Genomic DNA, 10,777 nt, shown 5'->3' with positions numbered 1-10,777 from the left:
AGGCGAGTTTGCTTTTGGGAAATTGTGTGTGTGTGTGGTTTTTTTGGGGTGCGGCTTGTTCCGTGGCAGCTGGATGGGCCGTTGTGACATCCGGCACAACTTGTCAACAACAACATACACAAAAGATTTTTTGGGGGTGGGGGAGAGAAGAGGCGAGCTTGGGGGCGTTGGCCCCGCCGCGTGGCGCCTTTTCCTGCCGCTCTCCAGGGTGCTGAAGACGCGTGGCTGAGCCAGCTGGAGCAACGCCCCGAGCCGCTGGGGCGAAGCCTAGTTGGACGGGGGGGTTATATTAATGGCCCCTCCGAGACCCAAAGCAGCATCTCAGGCTCAAATGTTGGAGGCCTGGGGGGCGGGGGGGGCTTTCACTCTACCGACAGGCCAGCTTGGGTAGGGGATGTTGGGGGCCTGTCTGTCTATCAGGAGATCAATTGTTTGTAACTGCTGTAGAGAGGACCACATAATTACTTCTTTATAGACCTTTTTTCCTTCCCCTCCCTTCTTTTCTTTCCCTTCCCTTCCCTTCCTTTCCTCCTTTTCCTTTCCTATCCTTCCTCCCACCTCTCCCCCTCCCTCTCTCTTTCTTTCTTTCTTTCTTTCTTTCTTTCTTTCTTTCTTTCTTTCTTTCTTTCTTTCTTTCTTCTTGTTCTTCTTCTTCTTCTTCTTCTTCTTCTTCTTCTTCCTCCTCCTCCTCCTCCTCCTCCTCCTCCTCCTCCTCCTCCTCCTCCTCCTCCTCCTCCTCCTCCTCTTCTATGTGCCTCTCTTTCCATATCTTTCTTCCCATTTTTTTCTTCCCTCTTCCTCAGTATTATTTTCAGATTTCTCTTCCATTTCCTTCCCCCCCACCCTTGAAGGGGAAACCCGCCCCCTCCCCCTTTGGCCATCCCGCAACCTGGCCAACCGATCCGGCCCGGCATTCCACCGGCAGCGGAGGCCAACTTGCCCCTCCGGGGCCACCCAGAGCCAAGCCAGCCAGCCAGCCAGCCCCGCTTGGCAAAGTGGCGGCGAGTTCCGCGGGCCGGGCGGCGCTGGCCCTGAAGGGGCGGGGCGGCCCCGGGCATTCCAAGTGGGCGGGGCCAGGAGGGTATAAAAGGCCCCCGTCGGTCGGGGCAGGGCCAGCAGTCGCTTCTGCCGTCGGGCTGTTTGCGCGTTAACAGGCGGGATGAGTCCGGGAAGGAAAACCGGGGAGGCTTCGGAGCTGCGGAAGGTGAGCCGGAGCGGGGGAGGGAGGCCCAGCCGCGCGTCCCTTGCCCCTTCGCCTGACCGGGCCCGGCCGTCGGACTGACCCCTCCCTTCTCTCCCCCCCCCCTCCCCGCAGAACCTGAAGCCGCTGATGGAGAAGCGCCGCCGAGCGCGCATCAACGGCAGCCTTGGCCAGCTCAAGACGCTCATCCTTCCCCTGGTGGGCAAAGACGTGAGTGGAGGCGCCCCCTGGCTGGCGGGAAAGGATTGAGGGACCCCTTCCCCGCCGGGATCCGGGAGGGGCAGAGCGCTCGACTCTACTAGGGCGGCCAAGAAAGGAGAGCGCTGGGTTGCTTTCTCTCGCAGACGTTTCATGACCCAACTAGCGAACATCATCAGTACTAGAAGAAGGGAAGGCTGGTGGAGGAGGAGGAGGAGGAGGAGGAGGAGGAGGAGGAGGAGGAGGAGGAGGAGGAAGAAGCGGGGAGGGGGGGAGGAGGAGGAGGAGGAGGACTGTGGGGTCATCATGTTCTCTGAGTTTGGGAGTTTTCTGGCAGACGTTTCGTGACCCAACTAGGGAACATCATCAGGGCTACAAAGGAGAGGAAGAAGAGGAGAAGCGGGGTCCTTGAAGCTCTCTGAGCTTGATTGCTTTCTCGCAGAAGTTTCATGACCCAACCAGCGAACATCATCGGTGGTAGAAAGAGCTGTATATCAACTGAGAGCCAACCTCCCTCCCTTCTAAGCACTGATGATGTTACCTAGTTGGGTCATGAAACGTCTGCCAGGAAACCTCCCACTCAAGCTTAGAGACCACCAGGGACCCTTTTGCAGGGATTCACTCACTTAACAGCCCTGGCAAGTGAGGTCTTAAAATGGAGCAAAACTCACTTAACCACTTGCTCAGCGACAGAAATTTTGGGCTGGATGGTGGTCGTTAAGCTGAGGACTACCTGCCATGCGAGCTTGGGCACAACTCTTATGTGTCATTTTGCCTCTCAACCAAAAAATAATATTTTTTTTCTCCATTCCACTCCAGAATTCCTGCTATTCGAAACTGGAGAAAGCCGATATTTTGGAGATGACCGTTCAGTTCCTGAAGGAGCTGCCGACGTCTTGCGGCACACTTCCCGGTGAGTGTGATGCAGGATTGCACACTTGTGTATCCTTGTGTTGACAGAACAAACTTTTGAACATGGACACTGGAGCAGGGCGATCGCTAAACCTCGGATAGCGTAATGGCCATCCTTGATTTACAAACATTCGTTTATTGACGGATTGAAGTTACAGTGGCACTGAAGAAAGTGACTTAGGATAGTTTTTCACACTTATGGCATCCCTGGGATCAAAATTCAGAGGCTAGAATCGTATTCGCCCAAAATTTGGAAAGCAAATGAAATTCCTAGTGAAGATGTTACAATCGACAAGATATTACAATGCACCCAAATGGACAGACTGACACTAGAATTGAAGAAACAAGATAAATTAGAGTATTATAAAGTATGGAATAAATTTTACAGTTGGAGAAGTTATGAAAGGGAGTTCACAAAATTTGAAATAAGAACTCAAGATGAAATAGGGATGAGATGAGACATCTCTGCTCTGAAAAATATGGAAAAGAACTTACAAACCTCAAATGTATATATATATACGTATATAAATGTATATATCCTTTGAAAATTGCTTTTTTAAATAAATTTATTTATTCAGCGTTTTAACAATTAAAAACATTTTATACATATACATTTTTATCTACATTTATTTACACGTAAACTTTTTTGTCTTACGGTATTACATAGATTATCATTTCATGCCTTTGTGTCTTTTTCTTATTTATTTGTACCAAACATCCCATAATTTATAATATTCTCCTTCTTCCTTGTCCTTCAATTGCTTAGTTAATCTGCGCATTCCTGGACCTTGTTAATTATTGTGGCTTCTGGGGGCCTTTGCACCCTTTGAAAATTTCTAAATGCAAAATATTTTGACCGAAATGTATGTCAAAGGCAACCAACCACGTTCACTGCTTTTTAACGTTTATATTCAATAAAAACTTATAATAAAAAAAATGTCAGAGGCTCGGCAATTGACTCATATTTATGACGGTTGCAGTGATCCCTCTTTTGCTACCTCAACCAGATTCACTTAATGACTGGTGTGGCTGCTTTAAGAACTGCAGGGATTCTCTTAATAGCTTAATAGTCCCTTTTGTCGCTGCCGTTGTGACTTCAGTCACTAAACGAATCATCGTTAAGTCGAGGACTACCTGAGTTGAGGAAATAATTTTGGGGTTTTTTTTGCTTTCCGCAGGCTCCGCGGACGGCTACCGTGAAGGGTACCACACCTGCCTGTCCCACTTTGCGACGCTGATCCCCAAGTACAACCTGCTGAGCCCAGAGGCTTGCAACCAGCTCTTGGCCCGGCTCCAGCAGACCTTCAAGGATCGCACCTGGCATCGCAACGGCACACCCTCGCCAAAGGACTTGGCCGCAGCGCAATGGGCGGAGACGCCCCTGGGCCCCGCTCCCCGACAGGACCAGGAACACTTTTGGGGGTGGTCCCCGCCCCTGCAGCCTCCCACCCTGTGGAGACCCTGGTAAAGGGGGGGGGGGAAATAATCCTTCCCCCTGCCCAATTTGGGACTTATTTATAATCCCTTCTCCGTGCCCCCCTCCCCCTCTAGAAAAAATCTGTACATGCCAGGGGTGTGGAAGGCGGTTTGATGCGTCTCGGCAGGAGTGCCCGTTCTGAGTTCCCGTTGAGCCTTAAGATGCCTCTCTCTACTGTTGACTCTTTTGAGCGTGCCCGATATTGGGGTGTGTGTGTGTCTTTTTTGTTTTTAAAGCAAAAACTTGTGGGTCATTTCTTGGCGGTTCAGTTCCACATGGAAAAGTGGTGTTTTGTTTCATTTAGACTCGGAGATTGGAATTTGGGAGAAAATAATTTTACATTCCTGGCATTTTTAATCTTCCCTCCCTGGGGCCAGAAATCTCTCTCTTCCTTCTCTCTTTCTCTGTCTCTCTCTTTCCTCCTCCTCTCTATCTTTCTCTTTTCCCACCGTTCTCTTTTTCTTTCTCTTTGTCTCACTTTCTCTCACTCAGCCTTTCTCTTCTTTCTCTTTTTTCTTTTGTTCTCTCCAGTTCTTTCCATCTCTTTTCTCTTTCTCTTTCATTTTCTTTCTCTGTCTCTCTCCCTTCTTTCTCTCTTTCTCTTTTTCCAGCTCACTTTTCTTTTTCTTTCCCTTTATCTCACTTTCTCTGCCACTGTCTTTCTCCTCTTTCTCTTTCCTTCTGTTCTTTTTCTCTTTCTTTCTCTCCTGTTCTTTCTTTCCATCTTTTTCTTTCTCTCCCTTCTAACCCCCACCTCAAAACCTCCTTAGTGGTTACTACACAAGAGGGATACAGGCCAATAAACCCCCCCTTATAGGAAGTCCTTGACTTGCAACCGTGCATTTAGTGACAAAAGTGACATTGGCACTGAGAAAAATGGCTTCCAACCAGTCCTCACATGTATGACCATCGCCACATCCTCACAGTCACGGGATCAAATGACAGGCCCTTGTCATCCAGCGATCTTCCCACCTGGCCTCTGACAAGCAGAACCGGATTTGTTTAACGACTTAACAACTGCAGTGATTCACTTAAGAACCGTGGCGAAAAGGTCATAAACTCGGGACTGACTCCCTTAAGGGAAGCCTTGCTTAGCAACTGAAGTTCTGATCACCAGCTGTGGTTGTAATTCGAGGATTGCCCTGTCTTGTTCTCCCTGGTTTGTAACTTGCACAATAATTGGCACTTGTGCGTGCCAAAAAGACTGAACAGCACTTTAATTCTGTAAATACGTATGTATGTATGTATGTATGTATGTATGTATATGTATATATATATATATATATATGGATAGATAGATAGATGTAGATATATATAAGTACATTTTTGATACCCAATAAAAATGTCTGAATTGATTTTAAAACCCGTGTCAATGGTTTACAGTGGTTCCCAAAGTGGGCGGTGGGATGCCTTCGGGGGGCCGGCAGGGGGCGCTGGAGCCGGTGCAACAGTCAACGGTCCCCCCGCTTGACAGTCGCACCGGAGCCTGCGGAGCCCGCCAGGGAAGCGAGGTAAGAGCGCATGCGCCGCCTCGTCGTCGTCGTCGTCGTCGTGTCGCAGGAATGACGTAGGGGGGGGCCTTCCGCCATGTTGGCCCTTCCTGAGGGAGGCGGGGGGCCCAGGCCTCGAAGTCAGGGCGAAGCGGCGTCGGGGATGGCGGGAGGCGGGACGGGCTCTGCTCGGAAGCGGCTGCGGAAGCGGGGGCGTTCGAGGCGCCGGCACCGCAGGCTCATCCCATGGACGGTTGCAGCGGAGCCGGGCAAGGGGCTCAATGGCGGCGGCGGCAGCACGTTGGGAAAGTCACTCCGGCCTCGCTCTGCTTTCCCCGAGGGCCGCCGCTGCCGCCTCAGTCTGCCTGCCTGCCTGTCCGTCCGTCCAAAAGGTCTGCCTGCCTGCCTGTCTGTCTGTCTACCTACCTACCCATACATTCATCCAAAAGGTCTACCTGCCTGCCTGCCTACCTACACTGTCTGTCTGTCTGTCTGTCTGTCTATCTATCTATCTATCTATCTATCTATCTATCTATCTATCTATCTATCTATCTATCTATCTCTCTCATCTATCTATCTATCTATCTATCTATCTATCTATCTATCTATCTATCTATCTATCTATCCATCCATCCATCCATCCATCCATCCATCCATCCATCCATCCATCTATCTATCTATCTATCTATCTATCTATCTGCCTATCCTATCTATCTATCTATCTACCTATTATATCTATCTATCCAATTATCTATCTATCTATCTATCTATCTGTCTGTCTATCTATCTATCTATCTATCTATCTATCTATCTATCTATCTATCTATCTATCTATCTATCTATCTATCTATCTATCTATGTGTTGGTTTTCTGCTATGTTTTCTTTAAGCCACTAAATCAGAGTTGAACTGAATTAATTCTAGAGATTTCTCATGAAATGGGGACAGAGAGACTTAAGAAAATGTTTATTGAAAAATTAAGGCATAAATTTGATCCATAATTTTTTTAAAAAGAGCGGAAGTAGAAGCGAAGGGATGGAAAAAGAGAAAGGAAGATGACAGAGAAAGAAAGAGAGGAGAGTGAGAGAATGAGAAAAAGAGAAAGAGTGAGACAGAAAGAGAAAGAAAAAGGAGGATAAAAAGAAAGAGAGAGACAGAGACAGAAAAAATAGGATTTGGAAAAACAGCCATTCGTTTAGCAAAAAATCCCAACAACTCTCTTTCTCCAACCCTTCCCTGCTGTCAGGACTTCTGACAGCCATTTATCAAGCATGTGTCGGGCAGTTCCGCAGGCGCTCTGTGAATTTTTCGATGCCGCCTTCCTTGTGCGCTGTCACCTCTTTCTAGAAACAACCTGTAATTGCTTTTTGATGGCTCACTTGGGAGGTTTCAAAAGCAGACAGGTAATTAATTGCCTTGGGCAAAGAACCGCACCTCTCTCTCTGTCTTTTCTCTCTCTCTCTCTCTCTCCTTCCACTTCTCTGTTTTCTGTCTACTCTCTCTCTCTTTTTGTCTTTCTCTTTCTTTCTCTTTCTGCCTCTCGTTCAGTCTTTCTTTCTCTCTTTTTCTCTTTGTTTTCATCTCTGTCTCTTTCTGCCTCTCTTTTTCTCTTTCCATTCTTTTTTCTATCTTTCTCTTTTTCTTTCCTTTTTTCTCTTTATCTTTCTGTCTCTCTTTCTCTGCCTCTTTCTGACATTCTTTCTCTACCTGTCTTTTTCTCTCTTTCTTTTTTCTCACTCTTTTTTCTGTCTTTTTATCTTTCTGTCTCCCTCTGCCTCTCTTTCTGCCATTCTTTCTCTACCCCTGTCTTTTTCCCCCTTTCTCTTTCTGTCTCTTTCTCTGCCTCATTTTCTTTTGCTTTTTTCTCACCGTCTTTTTTCTGTCTCTTCCTCTCTTTATCTATCTTTCTTTATCGTTCTGTCCTTCTTTCTCTGCCTTTTTCTCTCATTCTTTTTCTCTCCATCTTTTCTCTCTCTCTCTTTTTCTTCCTCTTTCTCCCTCCCTGCCCCCCTCTCTCTGTTGAACAGCACCTGGGCTGCTCGGATAAGTTCTTAAGGAGATTCAGACAGTCCTTGACTTAGAACGGTTCATTTACTGACTGTTCAAAACTACAACGGCATTGAAACAAGACGACTTAGGAGTGCTTTTCACACTTACAACCGTTGCATTCCTCCGTGGCCACGTGGTTAATATTGTGGTCGCAAAGTGAGAACTTCGTGTTTTGAGTACACATAAAACAAATTGGAGCATTGTTTCCACCCTGAGATTCCATTCGAACCCGGAGCCCCTGAGGCTCCAATCTCATTTTTTGGGGTGGGGGGATTTTTCCACTGTCAACAGGAATGCCTCGCAGCCTGCAAAAGTTTTGCAGCTGATTTTCAGGGCTTACCCAGCTCATTTTAAAGGCCTTTCAGAAAACCTAGTGAACCCAGAGCCAGGGGATGCTCCAAACGTCCAATTAGCAGCTGCCAATCTGGTTCCTCTTAATTGGGACACCGAGGGATGACTGCAGCCAAATGACAGGGGAGATTAAAACACCCGGCAAATATTTTTCTCCCCCTTCATGTAAATTTGTCGCCAGATCGAGCGCCGGGAAAGAGAGTCACAATTGTTTAATTACTGACTGGAAACCCTGGGTTGGCTGACGCAAACACATTCCCCAAATCCAGAAAGGCAGCAGGGAGGGAGCCGAACCTGTTGAAAAGGATTAGAAAATTAAAAGTTAAAAAGAAGCTCTCATCAGCCCCCGAAGGGTCTGGGCTTAAGGAGCGATACTCGGCAGGGATTCCGAGGCAAGCCCTCTCGGCCATGGCAATTTTTGATTTTGTGGAATTTGCCTTGTCTGGGTTTGGAGGCCAGCGGAGGCTTTGGTGTTGTAGATCGGGATCCTTAGAGAGAATGAGAGAAATAGAGCAGAGAGAGAGAGAGGGAGAGAGAGAGAGAGAGGTGGGTAGGTAGGTAGGTGGATGGATGGATAATGATAGATGGAGAGGGATGGAGAGATAAGAGAGAGAGAGAGGGAGAGAGATGGAGAGATAAGAGAGTGATGGAGAGATTGAGATAGAGGGAGAGATAGATGAAGAGAGATGGAGAGAGTGCTAGATAGATAGTTGGATGGATAGATAATAGATATGACAGATGATATAGATACAAAAATAGACAGATAGATATGACAGATGACATAGATAGATGATGGATTGACAGATGAGACAGAGAAAGTCAGAGAGAGAGTGGATGGATGGATGAATAGATGATAGAAAAAGAAAGAAAAGGAAAAAATACAGGGTCTCAGAGGGGATCCCCCCTGGTTTCTTGGGCTATGAAGGAGAGGGGAGGACAGAGGGACTTTGACACTTTCTGTCCATGCAACCTTCCCATAAAACTTGGCTTCCACCCTTGGCTGATCCTCTGTTTCTGACCTCCCTGGCAAGGCCGAGAGTAGGAGTTTCTCTTCAGCTGTCTGCGTAGAAGGAGCCCTAGAGACCCCCTCAGGGCAGGGAGAAGAAGAATCTTGGTTGGCCTCCGGTTGACGCCTTCCTCTTTCTTCTCTGGAGCTCCAGGAAAATACTTGAGCCTTTTTGAGTTTCTCCCTTCAGCAAAGGAAAAAAAAACCCTGGGAGGTTTTTTTTTTTTTTTTTTAAAGGCTGGCATTTTTATTAACCTTCCCAGGGGACCATCCTGTAAAGTTTTTTTTTTTTAAAAAAAAACTTTTAAAGAGTTTTTAAAAAGTTTTTTAACAGTTCTTTTTTAAAGTTTTTTTAACAGTTTTAACAAGTTCGTTTTTAAAGTTTTAAAATTTCAAAAGTTTTTAAACTTTTTAAAAGTATTTTTTTAAAAAGTATTTTCTAAAAAAGTTTTAAAGAAAGTGTTTTAAAATTACTTTAAAGAAGTTTTAAAGCTTTCAAAAGTTTTAAAGGCTTAAAAAAAGTTTCAAGGAAAGGTTCAATATTTTTTTTTTAAGTTTTGAACTTTTTTTTTTTTTAAAAAAAGTTTGCTCGTCAGAAGGTCGCAAAAGGGAACCACACAACTCTGGGACACTGCAACTGTCATAAATATGAGTCAGTTGCAAAGTGTCTGAATGTTGGTCTTGTGCTGCAACAGTCAAAAGTGTGAAAAACCATCCCAAGTCACTTTTTTGTAGTGTTATAACTTTGAACGGCCACTAAACAAACAGTTGTAAGTTGAGAACCACCTGTACTTTGCAGAGCTGCTGAACCAAGACACAAACCTTGTTTGCTTTGCAGAGGGGCGCGTTACCCCAAGAAACAAACCATGGTTGAATGGTTCTGCTTGAATCATAGCTGACTAAGTGCTGACTTTGGAGAAGCTCTCCCTATCTCTCTCTCGCTGGTTCCTCGACGGAAACCATGCGAGGGCTGGAAACGTAGCTTTTGCCGAAGGTAGAAAGCAGGACCCTAGAGTGGGGGCCCTGGAGATCATCTAATCCAACCCCCAACTTTGAGCAAGAGGGGTGGGCTAGAAGGCCTCCCAGGTCCCTTCGACTGCTTATGGGTTTCCACTAGCAATCAAGCCAAGATAGTAGCATCTCCTTGTGGTTTTTGCTTTTTTTTCCCCCTGACCTTGGGGAAACTGAGTCACGTGCCTGAGCCACAACACACAAGCCAGCCAGCCGCCTGGACTTGTTCCACACAAACCCCGTGCTCAGCTCAGCCACCCACCTGGCTCGCGGCGGGGTGAATAAGCAGTTTCGCTGAGTGGTTGCAGAGACCGGGCGAGGCCTCCAAGCCCTGAGGAGCCTGGCATCCGACGGCCGCCGTGTGGTGCTCCTGCCCGAGAAGCGTGGGAAAAGGGGCCCTTTGGCCCTCCGTGGGGCTGGGCGGAGGCCTCGCTGGGATGGCCCCAGGCCAATCCTGTGCTGGCATTCCTGGGAGAGAGTTATGGGGCTGCGATCCAAGGCCTCGGGCATCCCGCTTGCAAAAGGGATTTACCGACAGCTCAGAAATAGGTGCAAGGAATTGTTTGCATAGTTTCTCTGTTTTTTTGTTGTTGTTGTTTTGCAAGTCCCTGGGTTGGTGAACAAGTTGCAAATGAGAATTTTAAAAAGGCAAAAATCGGTGCCTGCACCCGCCTGCATTTTTGTCCGTCTCTTAATTCGCTCTCTGAAATTAGCAAAACAAAAAACAAAAAACAAACCCAGCTGGGAACAGCAGAGAGGTTGGTTTCGCTCCTTTGGGGATTTTCCAATTCTGACCTTCCAGCCGGAGACTCCAGAATGAAAATGTTGGTGTGAAGGGGTTTCGCTGAATCTTAGAAAGCAAGCTGTGCACAAAACATGGTTGGTTTGTTAAGGGAAACACCCAGGGCTGGTGGTGTCAAGGGGGAAAAACGATGGAGAAATTTCAAACGGAAGGATGGATTGGATGGTGGGGAAGTGGTACCCAAAGAATCTCTTGTAGGGTTTGGCGTGAAGGTGGAATGAAAAGCTACAAAGACTGGTGTTTAAATTTGAGATGAGGAAGGAAGGAGAAATGGAGGAAAA

General features: G+C 47.0%; 1 protein-coding gene across 1 annotated transcript; it reads left to right on the top strand.

Moving 5' to 3' along the window:
- The first annotated feature begins 1,118 nt into the window (after positions 1–1,118).
- On the top strand, positions 1,119–3,783 carry HES2 (hes family bHLH transcription factor 2). Its single transcript, XM_026720900.2, has 4 exons — positions 1,119–1,204; positions 1,316–1,411; positions 2,219–2,312; positions 3,490–3,783. Exons 1-4 carry the CDS (start codon positions 1,160–1,162, stop codon positions 3,777–3,779), a joined length of 525 nt encoding a protein of 174 aa, XP_026576685.2. The 5' UTR covers positions 1,119–1,159; the 3' UTR covers positions 3,780–3,783.
- Positions 3,784–10,777: the final 6,994 nt, after the last annotated feature.

This window comes from Pseudonaja textilis, chromosome 18 (genome assembly GCF_049901715.1).
Source record: "Pseudonaja textilis isolate UNSWEBS1 chromosome 18, rPseTex1.2, whole genome shotgun sequence".
Classification (NCBI taxonomy): Eukaryota; Metazoa; Chordata; class Lepidosauria; order Squamata; family Elapidae; genus Pseudonaja; species Pseudonaja textilis.
Note: the sequence above shows the minus strand (reverse complement) of the source record. Positions and strands in the feature narration are given on the sequence as shown.